This window comes from Budorcas taxicolor, chromosome 2 (assembly GCF_023091745.1).
Source record: "Budorcas taxicolor isolate Tak-1 chromosome 2, Takin1.1, whole genome shotgun sequence".
NCBI lineage: Eukaryota > Metazoa > Chordata > Mammalia > Artiodactyla > Bovidae > Budorcas > Budorcas taxicolor.
Window position 1 is genome coordinate 31681572 of NC_068911.1, and position 27279 is coordinate 31708850.

At 49.3% G+C, this 27279-nt stretch overlaps 1 protein-coding gene across 3 annotated transcripts in view; it reads right to left on the reverse strand.

The window, feature by feature from the left end:
- SNX29 (sorting nexin 29) overlaps positions 1-27279 on the reverse strand; it is a 589615-nt gene that overhangs the window by 61334 nt on the left and 501002 nt on the right. For all 3 annotated transcript variants that reach the window (XM_052661385.1, XM_052661396.1, XM_052661389.1), the window contains one exon: positions 4806-4945. In XM_052661385.1, the coding sequence (XP_052517345.1) occupies positions 4806-4945 (140 nt within the window). The remainder of the gene's footprint in view (positions 1-4805; positions 4946-27279) is intronic.

A 27279-nucleotide genomic window follows, 5' to 3' on the forward strand; every position in this document is an offset into this window, starting at 1 on the left:
GAAGCGCCCAGGCTGAAACATCTCAACCCAGAGCCAAACCTCCCGCTTGCGGGGAGAATGCGGCAGCTCCTATTTCTGCAAAAAATATGTTTAACAGCTTTGAGAGTAAATGTGGCAGCAGATGGGGGCGGGGAGTGGGGCAAACATCGACCGTGTTTTCTGCTGAGAATCCGGTGGGGAGGGTGTGCTATGCCCTACATTACTCCCGCCCCCACCTCCGGAACTCCTCTCCCTCCACGGAGTGGCAGAACACGGTGCATTTCCCAAGGCTGAGGTACTCTGCAGAAAAACACTTTAATAACATGCTAAACAACAGCACCGCAAATCACTGGAGTCTTCACGGAGCTGCAGTCCAGTTCCGCAGAATGACTTCTTGGAATCCACGATCTCTGCCCCCTTCATTAATGCACCTTCCAAGGAGCACGCGACATTTCCCGAAGTAACTGCTCACATCTGCCACATGTCATGTCCTGGGGTCTGCCTGTCCCTCCAAAAAACCAGGAGGGTGCAAACGACATGGGGTCCCCCAAAGGAAGAGGGTATTAGGGTGTGTTGTCTATTCACTGGTTTGGGGGGCAAGCTCTAATCTCCCTGTGGGCCAGGCACACACAGGGTTCAAAATGGAAAAGAAACGGCCCACTTCCTACTGTCCTACTTTCTAATTCTGACTGCTGCTGGCATTAGCCAGGAAGTCAATGGGAGGCAGAGAGATCTGGAGAAAAAGAATTCAACCTGCTGATTCCTCAGCTCTCAGACGTGTGCAGATGGCAGAATCCTTGGAAGTCATGCTGCCCCTTGCAGAACACAGTGAAATACTGACACGTTAAACAGGAAAGACGAAGCGGAAAAGTGTGTGTAAAAGCAGGTGCCGTGGAATACTGGATGCCAGCCCTGCACAACTCTGAACGCTTGAAGGATTTCGGTGAAGAAAAATGAGCAAACTCTACCCGCTAGGTTTAATCCCCTGCCTCCCTTCACCCTCCCGCCCCTCACGGGAAAGGGACCATCTTGACGGATGCTCAGCAGTGGACAAGCTCATGGAACACACTTCGGAGCACAGAGGGTGAGCGATGCACCATGGGTGCCTCACAGCCGGAGCCTACACGGCTCAGCAGCAGGTCAGAGCCAGCAGTGCAAACTCAAGTGTCTCCCGGGCCAGGCAGGTAATACGAGTGACTGTGGGTAAAACAAGAGCCAAACGCTGACAGCAAATGGCAGGGAAGTCGGCTCAGTGTCCAGGGATGAGGGGGGATTGGCGGGGACAGGGCAGCACTGTGTGACTTCAGCCAGGTGTGGTCCAGTGGGAATACACTCTCTTTGGGAGATGGTGAAGGACAGGGAAGCCTGGCGTGCTGCAGTCCATGGGGTCGCAAAGAGTCGGACGTGACTGACAGAGTGAACCACCACCACCACCAGGGGTAAAGAATCCACCTTCCAATGCAGGGGACGTGGGTTTGATCCCTGATCAGGGAACTAAGATCCCACGTGCCAAGGGGCAACTAAGCCCATGCGCCGTAACTAGGGAAGCCTGCGTTCTGCAACAAAGACCCAGAACAGCCAATATATAAATAAAATAAAAAAGGAGAGACCCGAGGAAATCTGTCGAGATTCTGAGAATCATCATGCTTGGGGGGTGGTTATTTTCTTAGTTGAGATAGACGCTTTTTAACTGGGACTCTCTCAGAGTGAGCTTCTGAGCTGAGACAGTTTTCTAGAAGGATGCAGAGACAGGACATGATTACATGGAGGTCACTGGCAAGGACAGACCAGGGCAAGGCTTGCCTTCTGTCACTCCCTTATGAAATGATCTGCAAGTTCCAACCTATAGCACCATCTGACTTCAAAAAGACGGAGGAGGAGAGGGTGGCGAGCGGTGCAACTGCAAGGAAAGCTGTTTGATATCAACTGGATTTGAGACCAAGGTTGCGTCCAGAGTCTCATGTCAATATTGTGTCCTTTGCCACAGTCTCTTCTGTATGTTTCACAGCCCACGCAATGGAACCCCACGTTCTCCATGCTAATTGGGCACAGAGCTTTATTTCTCAGCTGTGATTGATGGCAGCCAGCGTGGCTGGGACTGCACGACATGTTAAGACGCTCCTATGTTAACAGGCAGTTGTTGCAATTCCACAGGCTGGAGTTTGATGCATGGCCCACCAGAACTGCCTGGACCACCCACCCCAGCAGTTGGGGGTGCCAGCTCACCCCTACGAGGCAGCCTATTCTTCTCACACTTGAGGTGGGCAGCCGTTCACATCGGGGTCTTAGGACCACGTCTTGGACTCCATTTTCACCAGGAAATCTGATCCAAACACATGTGACTCAGTGAGAAGTTGATTTCTAGTGCTCATCACAGGCCAGGGGGCTGCCTTTAAAAGAAGGGGGGCTTCCCTGATGGTCCAGTGGCTAAGACTCTGTTCCACAGCAGGAGCCTGGGTTCCATCCTGGTCAGGGAACTGGATCCCACACAGCACAACTAGGAGACCCCACGTTCTGCAACCGAGAGCCAGCACAGCCAAGTACATACAGTACGCAATGTGTAAAAAGAAAAGGGGGCCTCCTCTCATGCACTGCAGTGGTGTTTTCAAAACAAAATCAAGCCCCTAGCGGCACAGATTACCGAATGAAAGAAAAGTACCATATGGTGTATTCTATTTGGAGGGGTGGAGGGGGAGACATCTTTTGTTTTATCAGAGATAGCAGAGAACAACTGAATCTTCTCATAAAGGTCCTAAAACAATTAGAAGGATGCAAGTAAGCAGATTTGGCTTCAGTTTCAAAGCCTAGTTGTGTCTGACTCTGTGACCCCATGAAAAGGCAGCATGCCAGGCGTCCCTGTCCATCACCAACTCCTGGAGCTCACTCAAACTCATTTCCATTGAGTCGGTGATGCCATGCAACCATCTCATCCTTTGTTGTCCCCTTCTCCTCCCGCCTTCAATCTTTCCCATCATCAGGGTCTTTTCTAATGAGTCAGCTCTTCACATCAGGTGACCAAAGTATTGGAGTTTCAGCTTAAGGATCAGTCCTTCCAATGAATATTCAGGACTGATTTCCTTTAGGATGGACTGAATGGATCTCCTTGCTGTCCAAGGGACTCGCAAGAGTCTCCTCCCACACCACAGCTCAAAAGCATCAATTCTTCGGCGCTCAGCTTTCTTTATAGTCCAACTCTCACATTCATACATGACTAATGGAAAAACCGTAGCTTTGACTAGACGGGCCTTTGTTGGCAAAGTAATGTCTCTGCTTTTTAATATGCTGTCTAGGTTGGTCATAACTTTTCTTCCAAGGAGCAAGCATCTTTTAATTTCATGGAGCAGTTAAGTCCTGCCAATGTCTGTCTGGTTGGAAATTCAACTTGGAAATTCCAGAAAGTGTGAAGCCAAAGATACTCCCCACACAGAAAAGCAGAAATAAGCCCCATTTTGAGTTATAGCATCACCATTAGGCCAAAACAGATCCATGAACCCTCAGGACACCCATTTTGAAGAGCTCCAGGGAAAGGAAACTCTTGCATTATCAGTAAACCAGTCTTTATCAAATGACAAGTTTCAACCTACTTTCAGAGGTCCATGGGTTTGCTATATGGATCCTTAGGTCTATCGTTTCCACTACAATGATAACATTTTAGAAATCATATACAGTTGACCCTTGAACAACAGGGGTTTGAGCTGAGCAGGTCCACTTATACACAGATAGTTTTCAATAGACATATTAGAAAGATTTTTGAAGATTTGCAATGATTTAAAAACTCGCAGATAAACTACATAGTCTAGAAATACTAAAAAATTAAGAAAAAGCTAGGAATGTCACAAATGTATAAAATAAATGTAGACACCCAAAAATATGTGTTATCTGACTGTTTATGTCGTTGGTAAGGTCAATAGTAGGTTATGAGCAGCTAGGTTTGGGGGGAGTGAAAAGTTAAACACAGATTTTCAACTGGGAGGGAGGTTGGTGCTTCTTACCTCCGTGTGATTCAAGGGTAGAGTATAATTATATTCTCTAGCATCTGAAGACTCAATAAAAACTAAGAGCAGCTTCATTGTTTGGGTTCCCTGAATCCAAGCATGCAGACGTCTTGATATGATAAGAGATCGATGAGGACTATGGGGAATAATCAGTGGTAAGGCAGTGACACCAGCGAGGCCCACCAGCCCCAAAGTGTGGCTCAAACAGATGTTCTCCAGCAACGTGACCCGAGGAAAGTTGGGTCAAGGGCAGGTGGGGTCAGCACATGGATCACCGGCAAGGTATGTGGCAAGCTTGGGAGAAGCCAAGTTTCTTCTGCATATCACTGTGAGCAAAGACTTGGTTTCAAAAAAAGCAGTGGCCACTGTGTTAACCAACAATTCTGAATTGTGATAATGTTCTAAGTGTCTGATATGTAAACATCTTTTTTGCTTTTACTTTTATACAACCTGTAAGAACAAGGTCTATATACCTAGTTTTAAGTCGGCTTATACTCGAGTCATACAAATATGAAAGTAATTGAAGCTCGGCACCAGTGGGAGTCTTTCGAGAAGTTTCCTTGGGTTCACTGCTGACATGCTGAGAAAGTCTGAGAGAGACTACTTTAACTCTGGGACACCTGTGGGCTGCAATCCTTCCTGCAATCAAAATGTACCAAAGGACGAAACTGCAGAGTTCTGAATTTTGGGGAGCCTCGAATCAACAATGCTGACTGGCGGGCTCGCCTCCTCGGGTCTCCTGGGGTGTCCAGGATACAGACACGTGCCGCAGCGTAACCTCAGAGGAGAGAAGGCAGGCCACACTGGATGGAGCACGTGACTGGTACTCACACGAAGAAGGGCATCAGCTGGGTCAGGGTCTCCTTCTGGGGGCTGGCGGTGAACTCAGGGACTGCCTGGATGACTTTGTTCATGACGCTGCGCAGGTAAGTCTGCAGCTGCTTCCTACGTTCCTCCACAAACTTGGCGTCCTGGGAAGACAGACAGACAGATAGACAGGCGTCCTCAGATATGCTTTCTGCTTCCCTCAACCGCCCAGAGAACACGCAACCAACAATCTTCTTTACCCAGAGTGAGTGCAAGTGTGCCTCAGGCTTTACACGTATGACCACACTTAGCAACAGGGGAGACGCTCGTGATACTACTACTGGTGTGTGTGTGTGTTAGTCACTCAGCCCTGTACTCTTTCTGACCCCATGGACTGTAGCCTCCCAAGCTCCACTGTCCATGGGATTCTCCAGGGAAGAATACTGGAGTGGGTCGCCACGCCCTTCTCCAGGAGATCTTCCCAACCCAAGGATCGAAACCCAGGTCTCTTGCACTCCAGGCAGATTCTTTTATCATCTGAGCCACGAGGGAAGTCCCACTATTACTAATTGGGGGCAGTGCAGGTTCATGAAATTTCCTACAGTGTATTCCCAGGAACGAATGAAATCTCAGCACCTGCATCATGCCCAAGCATAGCGCTGGGATCTGGGACAGACCATGAACACAAAGGGTCCCTGCAGTGGCCCTGATGGAGGAGATAAATAAACCCAGTGATCACACAGGTCAGCACACAGCATCATTCATCACACTTAGTATGCCACCCTCCAGAGGGGGTGCTTAATTTTGCCTTCATGGGAATTTTCTGAAATTGGAATCAGTTACCACTATTTAAGAAGGATTTCATTAATAAACAAATTCCACCCTTTCTGAGAAACTAGTGAGGAGATACCCCTCGTCCAAGGTAAGGAGAAGCGGCTGTGCTTTGCTGGAGCAGCCATGAAGAGATACCCCATGCCCAAGGTAAGAGAAAGCCAAGTAAGATGGTAGGTGTTGCAAGAGGGCATCAGAGGGCAGACACACTGAAACCATACTCACAGAAAACTAGTCAATCTAATCACACTAGGACCACAGCCTTGTCTAACTCAACGAAACCAAGCCATGTCTGCGGGGCAACCCAAGACGGGTGGGTCATGGTGGAGAGATCTGACAGAATGTGGTCCACTGGAGAAGGGAATGGCAAGCCACTTCAGTATTCTTGCCTTGAGAACCCCATGAACAGTATGAAAAGGCAAAATGATAGGATACCGAAAGAGGAACTCCTCAGGTCATTAGGTGCCCAATATGCTACTGGAGATCAGTGGAGAAATAACTCCAGAAAGAATGAAGGGATGGAGCCAAAGCAAAAACAATACCCAGTTGTGGATGTGACCGGTGATAGAAGCAAGATCTGATGCTGTAAAGAGCAATATTGCATCAGTTCAGTTCAGTTCAGTCGCTCAGTCGTGTCTGACTGTTTGCAACCCCATGAATCACAGAATGCCAGGCCTCCCTGTCCATCACCATCTCCCAGAGTTCATTCAGACTCACATCCATCGAGTCCGTGATGTCATCCAGCCATCTCATCCTCGGTCATCCCCTTCTCCTCCTGCCCCCAATCCCTCCCAGCATCAGAGTTTTTTCCAATGAGTCAACTCTTCTCATGAGGTGGCCAAAGTACTGGAGTTTCAGCTTTAGCATCCTTCCTTCCAAAGAAATCCCAGGGTTGATCTCCTTCAGAATGGACTGGTTGGATCTCCTTGCAGTCCAAGGGACTCTCAAGAGTCTTTTCCAACACCACAGTTCAAAAGCATCAATTCTTTGGCGCTCAGCCTTCTTCACAGTCCAACTCTCACATCCATACATGACCACCGGAAGGAACCTGGAATGTCAGGTCCATGAATCAAGGCAAATTGGAAGTGGTCAAACAAGAGATGGCAAGGGTGAACGTCGACATTCTAGGAATCAGTGAACTAAAATGGACTGGAATGGGTGAATTTAACTCAGATGACCATTATATCTACTCCTGCGGGCAGGAATCCCTCAGAAGAAATGGAGTAGCCATCATGGTAAACAAAAGAGTCCAAAATGCAGTACTTGGATGCAATCTCAAAAATGACGGAACGATCTCTGTTCGTCTCCAAGGCAAACCATTCAATATCACAGTTATCCAAGTCTATGCCCCGACCAGTAATGCTGAAGAAACTGAAGTTGAATGGTTTTATGAAGACCTACAAGACCTTTTAGAACTAACATCCAAAAAAGATATCCTTTTCATTATAGGGGACTGGAATGCAAAAGTAGGAAGTCAAGAAACACCTGGAGTAACAGGCAAATTTGGCCTTGGAATGCGGAATGAAGCAGGGCAAAGACTAATAGAGTTTTGCCAAGAAAATGCACTGGTCATAGCAAACACCCTCTTCCAACAACACAAGAGAAGACTCTACACGTGGACATCACCAGATGGTCAACACCGAAATCAGATTGATTATATTCTTTGCAGCCAAAGATGGAGAAGCTCTATACAGTCAACAAAAACAAGACCGGGAGCTGACTGTGGCTCAGATCAGGAACTCCTCATTACCAAATTCAGACTCAAATTGAAGAAAGTAGGGAAAACCGCTAGACCATTCAGGTATGACCTAAATCAAATCCCTTATGATGATACAGTGGAAGTGAGAAATAGATTTAAGGGCCTAGATCTGATAGATAGAGTGCCTGATGAACTATGGAATGAGGTTCGTGACATTGTACAGGAGATAGGGATCAAGACTATCCCCATGGAAAAGAAATGCAAAAAAGCAAAATGGCTATCTGGGGAGGCCTTACAAATAGCTGTGAAAAGAAGAGAGGTGAAAAGCAAACGAGAAAGGGAAAGATATAAGCATCTGAATGCAGAGTTCCAAAGAATAGCAAGGAGAGATAAGAAAGCCTTCTTCAGCGATCAATGCAAAGAAATAGAGGAAAACAACAGAATGGGAAAGACTAGAGATCTCTTCAAGAAAATTAGAGATACCCAGGGAACATTTCATGCAAAGATGGGCTCGATAAAGGACAGAAATGGTATGGACCTAATAGAAGCAGAAGATATTCAGAAGAGGTGGCAAGAATACACAGAAGAACTGTACAAAAAAAGATCTTCACGACCCAGATAATCATGATGATGTGATCACTAATCTAGAGCCAGACATCTTGGAATGTGAAGTCAAGTGGGCCTTAGAAAGCATCACTACAAACAAAGCTACTGGAGGTGATGGAATTCCAGTTGAGCTATTTCAAATCCTGAAAGATGATGCTGTGAAAGTGCTGCATTCAATATGCCAGCAAATGTGGAAAATTCAGCAGTGGCCACAGGACTGGAAAAGGTCAGTTTTCATTCCAATTCCAAAGAAAGGCAATGCCAAAGAATGCTCAAACTACTGCACAATTGCACGCATCTCACATGCTAGTAAAGTAATGCTCAAAATTCTCCAAGCCAGGCTTCAGCAATATGTGAACCGTGAACTCCCTGATGTTCAAGCTGGTTTTAGAAAAGGCAGAGGAACCAGAGATCAAATTGCCAACATCTGCTGGATCATGGAAAAAGAAAGAGAGTTTCAGAAAAACATCTATTTCTGCCTTATTGACTATGCCAAAGCCTTTGACTGTGTGGATCACAATAAACTGTGGAAAATTCTGAAAGAGATGGGAATACCAGACCACCTAACTTGCCTCTTGGGAAATCTGTATGCAGGTCAGGAAGCAACAGTTAGAAGTGGACATGGAACAACAGATTGGTTCCAAATAGGAAAAGGAGTACATCAAGGCTGTATATTGTCACCCTGCTTATTTAACTTATATGCAGAGTACATCATGAGAAATGCTGGACTGGAAGAAACACAAGCTGGAATCAAGATTGCCAGGAGAAATATTAATAACCTCAGATATGCAGATGACACCACTCTTATGGCAGAAAGTGAAGAGGAGCTAAAAAGCCTCTTGATGAAAGTGAAAGAGGAGAACAAAAAAGTTGGCTTAAAGCTCAACATTCAGAAAACAAGGATCATGGCATCCGGTCCCATCACTTCACGGCAAACAGATGGGGAAACAGTAGAAACAGTGTCAGACTTTATTTTTTTGGGCTCCAAAATCACTGGAGATGGTGACTGCAGCCATGAAGTTAAAAGATGCTTACTCCTTGGAAGAAAAGTTATGACCAACCTAGATAGTATATTCAAAAGCAGAGACATTATTTTGCCAACTAAGGTCTGTCTAGTCACGGCTATGGTTTTTCCTGTGGTCATGTATGGATGTGAGAGTTGGACTGTGAAGAAGGCTGAGCGTCAAAGAACTGATGCTTTTGAACTGTGGTGTTGGAGAAGACTCTTGAGGGTCCCTTGGACTGCAAGAAGATCCAACCAGTCCATTCTGAAGGAGATCAACCCTGGGATTTCTTTGGAAGGAAGGATGCTAAAGCTGAAGCTCCAGTACTTTGGCCACCTCATGAGAAGAGTTGACTCATTGGAAAAGACTCTGATGCTGGGAGGGATTGGGGGCAGGAGGAGAAGGGGATGACCAAGGATGAGATGCCTGGATGGCATCATGGACTCGATGGACATGAGTCTGAGTGAACTCCGGGAGATAGTGATGGACAGGGAGGCCTGGCGTGCTGCGATTCATGGGGTCGCAAAGAGTCGGACACGACTGAGCAACTGAGCTGACTGAACTGAACTGAGGAGACTTAGTGACACGGCCCCACTCCCAGGGCCACTCTGGGAGTGAGGGTCTGTTTGGTGTGGCCCCGAGGCAGGCACAGGGCCCCAGGTCCACGCTCAGAACCCTCCTGGCTCACAGCCCCATGTCTGCCTGGCCCTCGTAGGCAGGGCTGGCTTCCAGGCATGCCCCAGGGTGAGAACTTGGACCCGTGTGGTGACGTGCTATCCCCATGTTGAAAATCTGAAATATTTCGGCTTGAGGGGCCCTCCATCTCTGCCTGTTGCCATGGGCCCCACAGATCCCAGAGCCCCACCTCTCATATGCATCTGAACTAGCTGGGGGGCGGCGGGGAGAGGGGGCTGGCTTGGAACAAGGAAATCGGGCCTGCGTTGGGGGTGGGGGACATCCTTCTTTGAGGAAGTGATGCTTCTTCCAGACTGGAGGCTGAGTGGGGTGAACAGGGCATGGCAGAGCAAGGGGATGGGAGGAATCGGGTTACTCATCCTCACAGGGACACGAGACGTCCTCTCTGATGAGTCTCACATGACAAATGAGGGAACCCACAGCGAGGCTGGGCTGCTCGCCCACGAGGCCCCACACCCAGATCATGACACTCACTGCCCCCTCGCCAACCACCCCAGCCAGCCTGGGGCTCTGCAAGTCTGCAGAAGGCACCCACATGCTCAGAGACATCTGAGGACAAGCCCTGTCCCCACAAGGCTCTGCCAAGAACCCAAGCACAGCCGGGAGATTCTTAAGTGCTGCCAGGTTTAGCAAATAAAAAGACATGATGCCCAGTGAAATCTGAATTTCAGATAAACAATGAATTTTTCAGTATTCATAACTCCATATTCAATAATTCATGACTCAATAATTTTTCAGTATTCAAGTATGGCTATACAATAAAACCTTTCGATGTAATATTTGGGACTCACTTAGACTTGGAAATTATTCACTGTTTATCTGAAATTCAGATTTTATGGGGTGCCCTGAGTTTCATCTGCAACCCTCCTCTGGATGCCAGTGGGGAGGAAAGGAACACAGAGCATCTGTTGCCCCCTGGGGGCCGCTTCAAGGTCACAGCAAGGTCTTTTCTCCCAGAGCCGCACTCTGAGTGTAGTGCCTCAGCGGGATGTTTCTCCGGGGGGAATGGCGCGCCAACACCGTGGCTGGCTGTCCAACTTGATTGCCAGCACGGTCCCAGGTTGGGGCTGGAATCTCGTCAGTGGGGGCAGGAGGCATCAGCCTAGAACCGCGGGTCCTTGCCCCAAGCTCAGCCACTCAGGCTCCGCTCACCCGTCTGATGCCTGGATCTGCTCCGCAGACTCCAAGTTTCAACCCATCATGAGCAATTAGATCCTCCTCCTTGGGAAGGTGATTAATATGCCAGGTTAATGCTGAACAGAGCCACTCAGGCCTGGTTTTTAATCCACGCAAGAAACCCTCAAGGACGGCTTGAAAGGCTTTGCGGCAGGAAGGCAAGAAAGGGGCTCAGCAGCCCCCGAAGAACTCATGGGGATTTCTCCTTTTTCAGAGGAGGGATGCTCAGAACACTCTGAGCACCAAGAAGGGTGGGGATGGCTCCCCGTGTGGCTTGTGGGCAGTGCTGGGCTATACGGCCCTTGGAGGGGAGGACAGGAGGACCCCCAAATGAAGGTCAGAGGATCCCACCCAGGAGTCGAATCTGACTGTTTTCACTAGGGATTCTGCTGGCCCAGGTCCCAGGGCCAACAAGGGCTTAGCAGAAAGGTGACCACCTGAGAAATCCCACATCCTTGCCACGCACTGAATCCTCGAGCTCGCCAGTCCCTGGAAACCCCAGCCAGCTTCTGATAAAACCCAACATGGTAGCAATCTGAGTTTGACAGCTGAGCAATTTCTACTGAGCCATTCAGAACTAGAGACGGGTATTTGTGGAGTCTTCATGCATGCTCTGCGCTCAGCGCTTTCCCAGCACACGTATTTCTAGCACAGTGGAGGCTCAGGAAGGGTAGGGAAACTGTAAGAGGTCTCAGGACCTGGAGGCAGTTCAGCAGGGTCCCAGGTCATTGGCCGATGAGCAAAGGAGAGCTGCCTTCAATTCTGAAGACACTCTTCAATTTACAGAAGAAAAATCTACGGGTCCTTTAAACCCCAAGGCACCTCCCAGTCAAGACGCAGTTCACAGAACATGCACCTGCCCGTCGGTTGCAGCAGAAGGAAGCCGGTCACACCGGAATGATGGGGGCAGGGTTAGGACGGTGGGGGCTGTCATCAGACCACGAGCCTCTACCTGGACACAATGTCCTCAGATCTCAATCTCATCCTGGGGGTCTGGACGCCTTGAGTGGAAACACACAACTCAGCAGGATGCGGTGAGGCTGCAAAGATCTCAGAATACGTCAGTCTTTCCCAGGACTGTCATTTCATTTTTTCACTATGAGAGTTTCAAATTATGGCAGAAAGTAGAGCGCATGGTATAATAAACCCTCAAGACCCTTTATCTAATAAAGTCTTAACCCTTTCCCATATTTCATCATTTTCACCTTTTTGCTAAGCTGTCTCAAAGTAAATTATACTTATCATGATATTTTATCCCTAAACACTTCAGGGTGCATTTCTAAAACACCAAGAGCATTTTCCTATTGTATCACAATACTGCGGTCACCTCTAATAAGATGAATGATAATGTGTTGGTGTTACCTCATACCTAGTGTGTATTCGAACATCTGAATTTTCAAATGTGCCTACTGCTTATGGAATTTTTTTTTTAAGGGTGGAGTCCATCCCAGAACAAAGTTGGCAATTCTTCAGCAGGTTGAATGCAGTCTGGTTCAGATCAGATTCCCCCTCAGGATTAGTGAGGTTCTGACCAAAAGTCCTGTGGTCACAGGACTGGAAAAGGTCAGTTTTCATTCCAATCCCAAAGAAAAGGAATGCCAAAGAATGTTCAAAGCACTGCACAATTGCACTCATTTCACATGCTAGCAAAGTAATGCTCAAAATTCTCCAAGCCAGGCTTCAACAGTACATGAACCGCGAACTTCCAAATGTTCAAGCTGGATTTAGAAAAGGCAGAGGAACCAGAGATCAAATTGCTAATATCTGCTAGATCATCAAAAAAGCAAGAGAGTTCCAGAAAAACATCTACTTCTGCTTTATTGACTATGTCAAAGCCTTTGATTGCGTGGATCACAACAAACTGTGGAAAATTCTTCAAGAGATAGGAATACCAGACCATCTGACCTGCCTCCTGAGAAATTTGAATGCAGGTCAAGAAGCAACAGTTAGAAATGGACATGGAACAACAGACTGGTTCCACATTGGGAAAGGGAGTTTGTCAAGGCTACATATTGTCACCCTGCTTATTTAACTTATATGCAGAGTACATCATGTAAAACGCTGGGCTGGATGAAGCACAAGCTGGAATCAAGATTGCCAGGAGAAATATCAATAATCGCAGATATGCAGATGACACCACCCTTATGGCAGAAAGTGAAGAAGAACTGAAGAACTTCTTGATGAAAGCGAAAGAGGAGAGCGAAAAAGCTGACTTCAAACAACATTCAGGAAACTACGATCATTGCATCTGGTCCTATCACTTAATGGCAAACAGACAGGGAAACAGTGACAGACTTTATTTTGGGGGGGCTCCAAAATCACTATAGATGGTGACTGCAGCCATGAAATTAAAAGACGCTTACTCCTTGGAAGAAATGTTACAACCAACCTAGACAGCATATTGAAAAGCAGAGACATTACTTTGCCAGCAAAGGTCCGTCTAGTCAAGGCTATGATTTTTCCAGTAGTCATGTATGGATGTGAGAGTTGGACTATAAAAAAAGTTGAGCACTAAAGAATTGATGCTTCTGAACTGTGGTGCTGGGGTGCTGGAGAAGACTCTTGAGAGTCCCTTGGACTGCAAGGAAATCCAACCAGTCCATCCTAAAGGAGATCAGTCTTGAATATTCACTGGAAGGACTGATGCTGAAGCTGAAACTCCAATACTTTGGCCACCTGATGGGAAGAACTGACTCATATGAAAAGACCCAGATACTGGTAAAGATTGAAGGTGGGAGGAGAAGGGGACAACAGAGGATGAGATGGTTGGATGGCATCACTGACTCAATGGACATGAGTTTGAGCGAGCTCCGGGAGTTGGTGATGGACAGGGAGGCCTGGCTGCTGAAGTCCATGGGGTCACAGAGTCGGACACACCTGAGCGACTGAACTGAACTGACCAAAGGGGCCGATGGTGGTGCCTTTTCACCGCAAGTTGCTAGTGGGCTTGTGTGGCCTAAAAACGTGAAAACCAGGATGTAGGGGCTTCCCAGGCGGCGCAGTGGTAAAGAATCCACCTGCCAATGCAGGAGACACAGAAACACTGGTTTGATCCCTGGGTCGGGAGGATCCCCTGGAGAAGGAAATGGCAGCCCACTCTGGTATCTTGCCTGGAGAGTCCCGTGGACAGAGGAGCCTGGAGGGCTGCAGTCCATGGGGTCGCACAGAGTCAGACACCACTGAGCACAGACAGAGGGCACTGCATCCAGTGCAGGCCCCTGACCTCTCCTGTGAAGTGGCCCTCGACAGGGGAAGCACAGGGCCACCATCCCGGCCGGCCTCTCTGGGGACCTGGCTCTGTACCACATGGGATTGCCCAAGAACCACAGACCCATCCAAGATCCACCTAGTGAGACGATCACATTCCAGGTGACCTTCCAGAACAGCTTGCACTGCCACTGGCCAGCTCTACTGTGCGGCGGCTAAACCACTCAGCTGCGGTTCCTCATCTGCAAAATGGGGTAAGGGTGGTGTCTATGTCATTTGTGATACCCTAAGCTAAGCGCCTGGTGGCCAGCATCGTCTGCCAGGCTCTGCAATGCTGATGTCTCTGGATGTTCAGCCAGGATGCCTTTCCTCAGGGAGTGTCTCTGTGCAAGGGGTGGGGACAGACTGGCAGACAGTAGTGCCCAGACAGGGCAAGTGCTGGGAGGCGGCCTTCCAGAGGTGAGCAGGGGAGCGTGAGGGAAGTTCGTGTGAGAAACAGAGACAGGGTTTCACTTGAGAAGCCGACTCCTAAAGGGGCTCTTCAGCATCTCTTGGAGGAGAGACACCGTCGGGGGTCTAGGTGGGAGCCCTCAGTGGAGGAAGGGCATGCCAGGCAGAGGGAACAGCAATGTGGAGGCTGTAGGAAGGAGTGCAGTTTATGGGAGCGGCAGAAGGCAGGCCGGCGGGGCTGAGCTGAGTGGCTCCCAGGAGCCGAGGCTGGAGCAGCAGGGGCTGGATCGCATGCAGCCTCAGGGACCGTGAAAGAGGCGCCGATGGAGGTGGGATGCAGGAAGTGCATTTAGAAAGACTGTTGGTGGCCAATGGGCTGTAGGCAGCCTGACGCAAAGAGACGCCGGTGAACTCTGCCCCCTTGCCAGGTGTGCACATCTCAGCCCTCAGCGTGGCTCACATGAACCTTCTCGATGTGGCCCAGCTTGCCCTGCCAACCTCCCTTCATGTTACCCTACCCCCAACCCCATCAACACACACCCCACATCCAGGCGATCACAGCAGCTCCGTAAACACTTGCTGTAAGAACGTACAAACGTGTGTGTGGGGGGTGGATTTAGGGGCAACAAGGCAGACCACCGGAGAGAATGAGCCCAGACAAGAGACGACAAGCCCCCTGATGGGGAGAGAAATGGAGAGAAGCGGCTGCAGGCCGGCTCCCTGGTTCCCAACTCCCCCCGGGCAGGGAGTGAGGGGCAGACAAGGAGAGAGCAAAGATGGGGAGCTGGTCCTTCGGGGACCCCGTTGGTCAGCTGGGCCCCCAGGGAAGAGACTGGTGTCCACATAGGGCCTGCCCCGCCGGACAGGAGCCAGCACTTAAGGGGCCACGGATCATGGTTGTGCTCCTGGGGCTGCCGCCAACACGCAGCATCAGCGGCGGTGGGCTGGATGGCAGCCCAGCTCGCGGAATGCGCCAGACGCCTCTGGTGGCCGCTTAATGAGTCCTCACTGCCCGTGGCCCTGCAGTCATCTTGCCCGGGACTCTTATCGTAATACTATTGTCAGTTATGGTTGAGGACTAAGAATAGCAAAGGCAGTTAGTCCTCTTGGTAAAAAAGAACACTCAGGACTATTTTAATGGGGGTATTTTTTTTTCCCTCCCGAAAAGGTTAATTCTATTTTGAGCTTCAAGAAGATAAAGACGCTATCAAATGAAGAAGAGCTATTTTTAAAACGATGGAAGGATGTGAACAAGACAATGAGAGCCACCATTCCTGGAACCAGACCCCCAGCCCCCTGTACTTTCCCGCGTGTTCTTTCCTGGGTCCTTCCTTACAATGGCGTCAACCACACCCCGTCTCTCCAAGGGGACTGTCCCCACGCGTCTGCACTTCCAGAGTGCCTCTTCATTCCTGTTTAAGTATATCACCGTGATTTATACAATATATAGAAGGTCTTGTCCATCAAAGGCATCAGGCCCTGTTGAGAGAGGCCATGGCAAGTCAGCTGATCTGACAGTGCCTCACTGGCTGGAGAATCCCAGGACAATTCTAGAGCTAGTTTCCCAAGGAGCCCAGCATCAGTGGATGACTTCAAGTTCTATTTTAGAGCCGGCAGCCCAGGTGGGACGTGCTGATGGGCTGGTGTCATTCATTCGTTTACTCAATGATCCGGCCACAAATTAGTTCACTCATTCATGCAACAGATAGCCTGCTGTGAAACAGGCGCTACAGGAAGGAATAGATCAGTCTCGGATCCTGCCTTCACAGAGCTTACAGTCAATGGAAAAGACAGACTAACCGATCATTACAAAAAGTGCGATGAGTCCAGGAACACACAGGATAAAGGTGCGCACAAGGTCTGCTGTGGGGAGGGGGAGTGTGTGTGGAGAGCACACAGGGGGGTAGGCAGGCCTTTCCCGGGATCATGTGATTTAATAGTTACAGTAGCATCAGCAGCAACAGGAAGAGGAGGTGTTACTATTAACGTTTACTGCACATTCTGAGTGCGTGCATGCATGCTCAGCCATGTCTGACTCTTGGCGACCTCATGGGCTGTAGCCCACCAGGCTTCTCTGTCCATGGAATTCTCCAGGCCAGAATACTAGAGTGGGTTGCCATTTCCTTCTTCAGGGGATCTTCCTGACCCAGGGATCAAACTCAGGTCTCCTGCACTGGCAGGTAGACTCCTTACCATTAGCACCACCTGGGAAGACTGAGTACATTAAATGCTTTATTGGATTCACACAGACCCACTGGGATAGATACATTTTAGTATCCCCATGTCAGAGAGAGAAGCTGACACTCAGAGGGGTGGGGGCGAGGGGCAGTGTCCAGACGTGACTGCTGAGGGGTGGAGACAGAACTCTCCCCGGGAAGCAAGTGGGACGTGGCTGAGTGACAAAACACTTTCACTTTCATCAGCTGGAAGGACCAGATGTGAATGAAGCGGGGAGGAGGAGGCCTTTATTTAGAGTAGTTAGGTGGAGAGGGGAGGGCGGCGAGGGGTGAAAAAGGCCCACATGTCTCTAAGGCATCCTTGCTGAGAATTTCAGGTTCCAAGCCCTGACAGACACCCACTAATTTAGAGACCAGAGCCACTGCCCTCCTGCAGGGCCAGGGAGCACAGTCCTGTTAGCTGAATTACTTTATCCCCAGTGACTCAGCCTGGCCACCATTTACCAAGTAGCCTGCTGATGGGCTGGAATGAACAAAGACAGACAGGAAACAGGCGCGGCCCTGTGGGGGTCAGCGTCTCCTGCTCGGAACATTTACTGAGTCCTGGGATGTTACACAGTTATCCACCCAAGCAAACATTTACTTGAAGCCTCCCCTGCCACGCCCAGTTAGTCCGTGTGAAAAACACCCAGTTCTTGGCATAAAGGCATGAACCACCTCTCACTCATCCATACACTCAAGCATCCACCAAGTGGCAGAGAGGAGGAGCTTCTACTCACCCATCCACACCTACCCTAGACGCCCGCCTCATTCCAGAGCCCGTGATGAGCAGGGGCTGGAGAAGGTGAACAGGACGGCTGCCTTCATGGAGGTCGCCATCAAGATCCCCTCCCTTCTTATAACACTGCTGGGCCAGACCCTGTGCTGGGGCCCCCGAGAGGAGATGACAAGTCCTGGTGTCGGCAGACACCACCAGGAGGTCAGGGCCGACACTGGCAGAGCAGGAGGAGAGCTCCTGAAGTGGGGGTGGCATGCCCTCTGAGCTGGGCTGCTGGGAACTGGCAGGCACTTCCAGCCTCGGTCTGCGGTGGGGGGCCGGGTGGAGGAAAGGAATCCAGATGCAGTGCCTGAGGGGGGGTTGGGTGACATCCTCTCGGTGGGGGTGGGGTGTGTGTGAACTGAAGCAAGGAGAGAGGCCAACGGTAAGGCGTGAAGTCAGTGCAGAGGGTCTGGGGGAGATGGAGTGTACACACTGGGTGTTCAGGAGGCCCAGAAGTCAAGACTCGGGGGAGGAACAGAAACGAGTTGATGAGGACGGTCCAGCGGTTAAGACTTCGCTTTCGCCTTCCAATGCAGGGGGTGCAGGTTTAATCCCCAGGAGAGGAGCGAAGGTGCCTGGACTATAAAGTCAGCTCCTCTGTCTCCATCAGTGGCACAGGCTAACACTCCCTCAGAAAGGCAAGGGGCTACTGGAAACAGAACTGCCTCCCTCACCGTGTAAAAATAAAATTAAATAAATAAAAAAAAATATTTTTAAATATATTTCCTATTTCTTGTGGAAATAGGAGTTTCCCCAAGACACACAGCACGATGCATGACTGCCGGCAGCTCCAGGGATCTGAGGGCTTCTGGGTGAGACGCTGCCTGTGGTGGGAGGAGAAAGGGCAGGTTCGAGAAGACACCACAGACCCCAAAGCCCTCCCCACACTTCCTTCATGAAAAACGCCAAGGAGCTTAGGGCCTGCACCAAATCTAAGCTTGCACTTCTTACTGATCCAAGAGACACTCCTCTTGTTCAGAAAGCCCCCAGTGAGGCTACGGACAAGCCTCACGGCTCACAATACCTCACTCAGAAATGGGGAAAACAGATCAGACCCCCAGGGCTGGGCAGCTCAAGGAGGGAATACAACGTGGAAGAGTTTGAAGAGCGTAACACAGCACTCGCGTGATGTCCATGAACTACGCTAAATGTCAGAAGAGAAGGCGGATCCCGACCCCCACCTGCAATGAAGGGAGCTCCACCCCACACCTGGACTGCAAACACAAGAAACAAAGCGAGTCTCTACTCCACAAAAGGAACAGAACCCCCCACCCCCACCTCCAGGGCTCAAGGTACATTTACACTTTCCTCCCATGCAGTTCTCATAAGGATCAGAGTAATAATTACTGTAATACCGTTTATTGCCAAGCTTACTGTGTGCTGAGCACTACGTGGAGTGTCCACCTTAATTATCTCAAGAGACTCTTGCGACCGCTCTATGGAGTAGATACTAATATTCCCATTTTGCAGATGAAGAAACCGAAGCTCCCAGAAATTAAGTACCTCCCCTAAAGTGACCCAGCTAGGGAGGAACAGAGCTGGGACTGTAGGGCCATGTCTGAGTTCAGCTCATAACTACGATGCTGTCCTGGCTCCTAGGGTCAATGTATTCATAAACAGCAGGATTGCTACAGTTTCGCTAAACACAGGAATGAAAAAACAAAGTAGTCCTGCGGTTCCCATGGAGTGAGCCAGATACCAGAGCTCTAACGACTCCGCTCGTGGCACGGCGCTGTGTGTTGCGGCTGGGTGAGTCTCATCCGCCCATCACTGGAACCTGCCCGTCAGCGGGAGGGGAGATTAGGGGCAGTAGCTTTAGAGCAGCCTCTGCGGCTCAAGAGGCGCTGGACACCGGGACCTGCCTGCCCACAGGCGGGAGACAGCCCGCAACGTCTCTTCCACCCTCCGTGACGCTGGCACAGGCTGGGTCCTAGACAGGACATGACCGATGATCTCCTAGCAGGAGAACAGAAGGCTCTGTCGCACTCAAAGCCCATTTTTCTCTGTTACTGACTTTGCAGCCAAGGCCACCTGCAGGCTGGACAGCTGAGGTGGGGATGGGGGAAAGGCTGGTTCATGCATTCACTGGGAAAAACTCAAGAGAGGGGGGAAAAACAGACTGCATCCATGTGCAAGTGTCTCTTCCCAGAGCTGCGAGCTCCAGTGTGGGAGGGGCCAGTGGGTAACACCGGCAACCACAGGTGCCAGTGGGGACAAGGTCAGCAGGAAAGATACAGCCACAACTTTAATCCCAGTAAGGGTTGCCTCGTGGGGAAGTGGGTCCACTGTTGCCAGATCGCCTAGATTTTTTTAAAGTGAAATCCCAGATTTTTAAATATTGAAAATCACAAAAGATTTAACGTCCAGGTGGATCAAACAAAACAGAAGACAGGCCACAATTTCAGATGTCTGATCTAATGAGATGCTCCTTAACTTAGAATGCTTTCCACAAATTTATGGAAGGGAGACCTAGGACCCGGGATTCTTTAGGAAAGCAGCATGGTGTGTCCACAAGAATCACTCAGAGCTGAGCTCAGCCCCAGCTACGGCTTAGCTGGGTGACCCCTGAGCAAGTTATCTCCACCTCTCTGGACCTCAATTTCTCCACTCGTGCAGCACAGCCCAGGTGGCTCAGTGGGTAAAGAATTCACCTGCCAATGCAGGAGACATTAAGAAATGTGGGTTTGATCCCTGGGTGGGAAAGATCCCCTGGAGGAGGGCATGGCAACCCGCTCCTGCATTCTGGCCTGGAGAATACAGTGAACAGAGGAGCCTGGTGGGCTACAGTTCATGGGGTCGCAAGAAGTCAGACATGACTGAAGTGACTTAGCGCACACGACCTAGAGGATTATTATGTGATCAAATGAGACGATGTGTGCAAAACAAACACCACAGCTGTTCTCAACCCATGATAGACATTCAATACACAGACATTTCCTTTTTCGAAGCAGTCACAATTCAGGTCCGTCAGCCATATTCTTTAGGCTGGCAAGTTAATTTGGTCAAATTAAATACAGTATACTACATGACCCATTGTACTGTAAATCAACTATACTTCAATAAAATTGAAAAAATAAATAGAAGATATACAGACGCTTTACCGTCTGAGCCACCAGGGAAGTCCTATAGTTCACTACACAGCCCTGCAATTCCACCCTGAGTACCTATCCTGAGAAATTCTCACACAGGATCCTAAGGGTCAGGAACAAGGAGAACAATGGCCGTGCTGTTTTGAGTGGGGAACAGTCAGGAGCCACTGGGAGGCATCTCCGGAGTAAAGGGCAAGTGAAATGTGGTGGATGTCCTCCCCAAAATACACTGAACAGTCACAGAAGCAAAGTACAGGCTGACGTGGCCACACGAATAGAGCTGAACAGGAGGCTGAGTCAAAAAAGTGAAAGGATGGAGGCTAGGACCTTGCCAGGTAAGTAAATTAAAACCATGACTAATGCAACATATTCTAGAAGGAAACACACAAATTTACAGCTCTGAGCCAAACATAATGGAGCAGCTATTTGTGGCAGTGACAAGAGCCAATGGACGGGATGGTGGACTTCAGGCTTCAGAGTGAACGCTAGGATCTGTGCATCACAAGCTGGGCAACAGCATGAACTCGCTGTTGTGTCTGGGAGGTCCAAAAAGGAGAAGCAGAAAGGAGAGATGTATTTCCTCATTCTCCACCTGTTTACAATGCCAGGACCTCCGTCCCTCAGATCCAAAGACCCTCGTGGGATCCTGGGTTCCTGTGTGTCCTGCCCTGAAAAACTCCAACAATTTCAGAGGCTGAGACCAGAAATTCAGAGTGCCTGCATGTATTTTATGTCCCAGTCTTCCCTGAGGGCTCCGTGGGGTCTCACTTCCCTCCCTCTCAACCCCTCTATGCAACTGTTTTGCCTGTGGGGGCCCCAGACTAGCAGAGCGATTGCTGGGCAGACAGATGGCACCCACACAGCCATCTCCCCGCAATGCCCTGGACCATTTCACAGTCTATTGCAAGTGTGATGGTCACACAGGGTCTGGTTTAGAGAAAGTTTTAATGGCAGCAACAGCAGCGTTGTGTGGAGCCGTCTCTGTCTTAATTGTAGTCTCTACGACCAGTATAAATCCTTAACTGCTGATGCCACAGCCTGAAATGGCTGTTTGAGCAGAGGCATAATAAGCCAAAACGTTAATGCCAGCCAGTGCGTGTCGAATGCCAGGACTTGAGCGGACACGGTTATGAGTGTTATTTCTGACCCCAACATTTCACCGATGAGGCTCAAAAACGTTAAGTGCTGGGCCCAGGATAACACAGCTACGGAGCAGTAGTGTCAGGATAGGAACTGACTAGAGGGCTGGTCTTCCTCTCGCTGGGCCCAGCCATCACGCCTCCAGGGAGGACTCTCCAGGGGGGACACGGCTGGGAGGAACATGCAGGCTTCAAAGCCAAGGAAGAGAAAGTGGCAAGGAGGCTGTGTCCCTCTCAAGAGATGCCAACACCCTGGCCTCAACCACAAGGCAGGGACCAGGGGTGCACGCTCCACCCTCTAGGGCCCAGGCCTGATGCGCGGGACACAAGGGCAACAGCGACACTGGAGAAGCAGGATGCTCGGCATGCCGCTGCGAGGGGGCTTTGGGGGCCTGCAGGGCCACTCCTCAGATTTCAGGGGAAGCTGTCAACCTGGGCTGTTAGGGGAAATCCCTCAAGCCCTCATATCAGCTGGCAGCTAATTCACGTGCTTGACTATGATGACGCAGACAAAATCAAATACATCCACAGGCCATCCAGAAGCCAGAGGAAAAAAATCACCAGGTCATCAAACACAGATCTCTGCAAAATCAGTCCCCCCAAGCTATGTTATTGGTCGGAGGGCGGGGTATGGATCCATGCTTCTGGGGGCCAAGCGCCTTTCCAGAGAAACAACCCAGACACCCCAGTAAGGGGTGGAGCCCAGCTCCAGAGCAGGGTTGGGGCTATGCTACACACGATGGCCTGCTCTGGACTCCTTCCCTTGATTACCCTGCTAGCGACCGAATGCCCAGCACATCCACCCTGGGGCTAGATATTCAGAATAACAGGATTTTTCTTAACTCTCAAAACACACTACTCAGGGAGGTGATGGTATCTTCGATTTACAGGAAAGGCACGGAGACTCACAGAGATGAATTTGCCTGTGGTCATGACAGAATGATCAGAGGAAGAAATTTTTTAATCAGTTGATTATTGTTTTTAGCTGCAATGGGTCTTCACTGCTGCAAGCGGGCTTTTCTCTGGTTGCAGTGCGTGGGGACAACTCTCTAGCTGTGGAGTGAGGGCTTCTCATTGCGGCGGCTTCTCTTAGAGCATGGGCTCTAAGGTGCACGGGCTTAGTTGCCTTGTGACATGTGGGATCTTCTGGGACCAGGGATCGAACCTGTGTCCCCTGCATTGGCAGGCGGATTCTTAACCAATGGACCACCAGGGAAGTCCCAGAGATAGAATTTGAACTCAGGTCCAGCGAACTTCCAGGCACTCTGTTGTCTTACACTGTTCTTTGTCTGCACAGGGGAAGGTTACAAACAATCCACTGAATTCAGAAACTCTGACTGACCTCTACCACCCGCCTGCTGCAACACTGGAGGGATGAGGAAGAAGAGGTCAGGGCCAGGCCATCTGAGTTTAAGGCAAACTGAAACTGTTTTATCTACAATGTTTCTGATACCAGTTGTGTGGAGGTTTTTCTTCCACACCAACAACCAAATCTCAGACTTTCTGGACAACGACTCAGTGTCCAACAACTCAACTCAATTTTGACACTAATGCTCAAAATTCTCCAAGCCAGGCTTCAGCAATACGTGAACCGTGAACTCCCTGATGTTCAAGCTGGTTTTAGAAAAGGCAGAGGAACCAGAGATCAAATTGCCAACATCCGCTGGATCATGGAAAAAGCAAGAGAGTTCCAGAAAAACATCTATTTCTGCTTTATTAACTATGCCAAAGCCTTTGACTGTGTGGATCACAATAAACTGTGGAAAATTCTGAGAGAGATGGGAATACCAGACCACCTGATCTGCCTCTTGAGAAATCTGTATGCAGGCCAGGAAGCAACAGTTAGAACTGGACATGGAACAACAGACTGGTTCCAAATAGGAAAAGGAGTACGTCAAGGCTCTTTATTGTCACCCTGCTTATTTAACTTATATGCAGAGTACATCATGAGGAATGCTGGACTGGAAGAAACACAAGCTGGAATCAAGATTACCAGGAGAAATGTCAATAACCTCAGATATGCAGATGACACCACCCTTATGGCAGAAAGTGAAGAGGAACTACAAAGGCTCTTGATGAAAGTGGAGGAGGAGAGTGAAAAAGTTGGCTTAAAGCTCAACATTCAGAAAACTAAGATCATGGCATCTGGTCCCATCACTTCATGGGAAACAGATGGGGAAACAGTGGAAACAGTGTCAGACTTTATTTTTGGGGGCTCCAAAATCACTGCAGATGGTGACTGCAGCCATGAAATTAAAAGACGCTTACTCCTTGGAAGAAAAGTTATGACCAACCTAGACAGCATATTCAAAAGCAGAGACATTAGTTTGCTGACTAAGGTCCGTCTAGTCAAGGCTATGGTTTTTCCAGTAGTCATGTATGGATGTGAGAGTTGGACTGTGAAGAAGGCTGAGCGTCAAAGAACTGATGCTTTTGAACTGTGGTGTTGGAGAAGACTCTTGAGGGTCCCTTGGACTGCAAGAAGATCCAACCAGTCCATTCTGAAGGAGATCAACCCTGGGATTTCTTTGGAAGGAAGGATGCTAAAGCTGAAGCTCCAGTACTTTGGCCACTTCATGCAAAGAGTTGTCTCATTGGAAAAGACTTTGATGCTGGGAGGGATTGGAGGCAGGAGAAGAAGGGGACGACCAAGGATGAGATGGCTGGATGGCATCACGGACTCGATGGACGCGAGTCTGAGTGAACCCTGGGAGTTGGTGATGGACAGGGAGGCCTGGCGTGCTGCGATTCATGGGGTCGCAAAGAGTCGGACACGACTGATCGACTAAACTGAACTGAACTGAACCTGAGATTACCATCAGACCTCACAGGTCAAGGGCTCAGTCCCACGAGACTGCCCCCACTTCAGATGCCAAGTCCAAGTCCAAGCTAATTGTTAAGTGAAGTGTTAATCGCTCAGTCGTACCCAACCCTTTGAGACCCCATGGACTGCAATCCACCAGGCTCCTCTGTCCATGAGATTTTCCAGGCAAGGATACTGGAGTGGGTTGCCATTTCCTGGCCTATAAACTGGCTATAAACTGGTGGTTCCCACGACACCCTTGACTGGTTCGATAATTTGCTAGAATGGCTCACAGAACTCAGGAAAAGAGCTTACATACTGTTACCAGTTTATTACAAAGGATACAACTCAAGAACAGCCAAATGGAGTAGACGCAGGGGACGAGGTCCTGCTGAGCGGATGAGGCTTCCCTGCCTTCCCTGGCTGGGTGCACCACCCTCCCAGCCCCCCTGCCCTGGCTGGGTGCACCACCCTCCCAGCCCCTCAAGTGTCAAAGTGACAGTTGCTCAGTCATGTCCGACTCTTCAGAGCCTGTGGACTGTAGCCTGCCAGACTCCTCTGTCCGTGGGATTGCCCAGGTAAGAATACTGGAGTGCGTTGCCATTTCCTCCTCCAGGGGATCTTCCCAGAGAGTCATATATATGAATGACCAACCAAGAACAAACTGAGAGTCCGGGGTTTAAATTTGTGGCAGCAGCGAGTTCTGCCCCAACTAACATGTGGAGAAAGGGATGAGCTAGTGGGCTCTGTTCTACCCTGGTCACCGGTGTCCAGCCCTGGGACGCGGGGCCAGTGCACAAATGCCAGCAACTCTGCACAGTAGGAAAGACATTCCTCCTCTGACACATACAGAATCCAGCATAAACTGAGGGTTTGCTCTGTGCCACGCGCTGTACCAGTGCTTTCAATTGGTGGTGAAGAATTTAAGCTTGTCAGACTACCTGGGTTTGAAGCCCAGCTCTACCACATACTAGATCTGTGGCCTTGCAACAGTTACTTCAGTTTTATCATCTCCGAGAGAGGGATGATGATGGTAGGAGTTGCAGCCTCTGGCACAAAGTGAGCACTCAGTCTGCGTCAGCTGAGACCATTGTTATGATCCTCGTTGTGCCGTTTAATTCTCACAGATAACCTACGGGTTCAGCATGGTAATTATCCCCACTGGCTGATAAAGCACACAAAATATGGTCTTCACGCTCTAAAAAGACAAATGAATGCAAAACCGAGGGATGATTAGAAGGGACTTACATGTGTTGTGATGATCAGCCTCAGGAGAGAGACTGGAGCAATGAGTGGGTTTCGGCTGGATTTGGTGCGATGTCGGGATGGAGGTGTAGTTAGTATAAGTTTTCCAGGCAGGAGACCCTCATCTCCCCAGCTAACTCTTCAATACTACCATTCACTGACCAGAGTGGAAGTTCCTACACCGGCCTTGTCTGGAGCCCTTGATGAAGCCTTGATGTCTTTTGTTGTTGTTCAGTCGCTCAGTTGTGTCTGACTCTTTGCAACCCCGTGGACTACAGCAGGCCAGGCTTCCCTGTCCTTCACTATCTCTTAGAGCTTGCTCAAATTCAGGTCCACTAAGTCGGTGATACCATCCAACCATCTCATCCTCTGTCTCCCTCTTCTCCTGCCCTCAATCTTTCCCAACATCAGGGTCTTTTCCACTGAGTCTTAAGCTTTTGATAAGCATAAGATTCAAAAAAAAAAAAAAAAACCCTTTGTATGCTAAGATGCCCTGGATTTCAGTGATTTCATCTCTTCTTCCCTGGAGTAATCAAGTGGACAATGGCCTTTGAAATCCTGGCTCCACTGCCTCTATAGCCTTTAGATGGCTTTACTGAGGCTGAGATTGTAAGAATTTATAATAGGTAATTTTTCTTCTTTTCTCCTTTCTTATTTTTGCCTGTCCAGCAACCATCCCCTCCATGGCTCTGTTAAGAAGACCAAAATAATCCTTTCAAAGATCCCCTGTTCCTCACTTTCAGTTCACAGAGGCAGGGAAGGGCTGCCCTCACCACCCACCCCTCGAGCCGCAGGGGCAGGCTCACATGAGACAGGTCCAGCAACTGCAAGTTCCCTCTAGTCACAGACACTGGCTCAGAAACAAAAGAAAGAAAAGACGCACAAGACGTGTACTCCAAAAACTACAAGACATTGTTGAAAGACACCAAAAATGAAAAACAGCCCATGTCCATAAAGAGGAAGGCTTACTAGTATAACGATGATGAGTCCTGACATTCATCTATGGATCCAACGAAATTTCTTACGAAAATTCCAGTTGCTTTTTTTTTTTTTTTAAACAGAATTGACAAGCTTACCCTGAAATTCATATGCGGGGACTTCCCGGGCGGCCCAGAGGCTAAGATTCCATGCTCCCACTGCAGGGAGCCCAAGTTTGATTCCCTGGTCAGAGATCTAGATCCCACATGCTGCAGCTGAAGATCCCATGTGCCACAGCCAAGACTTGGCACGGCCAAATAAATAAATAATTCATATAGCGGTTGAAGGGACCCAGAAGGGCCAAACTCTCTTGAACAAGAAGAGCAAAGCTGGAGGATTCACTTCTCCATTCCAAAACTTAATACAAAAGCTACAGTAATCAAGACAGAACGGTACTGCCATGAGGATAGGTATTTAGATCAATGGAGAAAAGCTGAAAGTCCAGAAATGAACTCTCGCATTTCTAGCCAATTGATTTTCCACAAGGATGACAAGACAACTGGATGGGGGAGAACCATCTTTTCAGCAAATGGAACTAGGACAGCTGGATAGCCTCATCAAAGAATGAAATGTGTTGT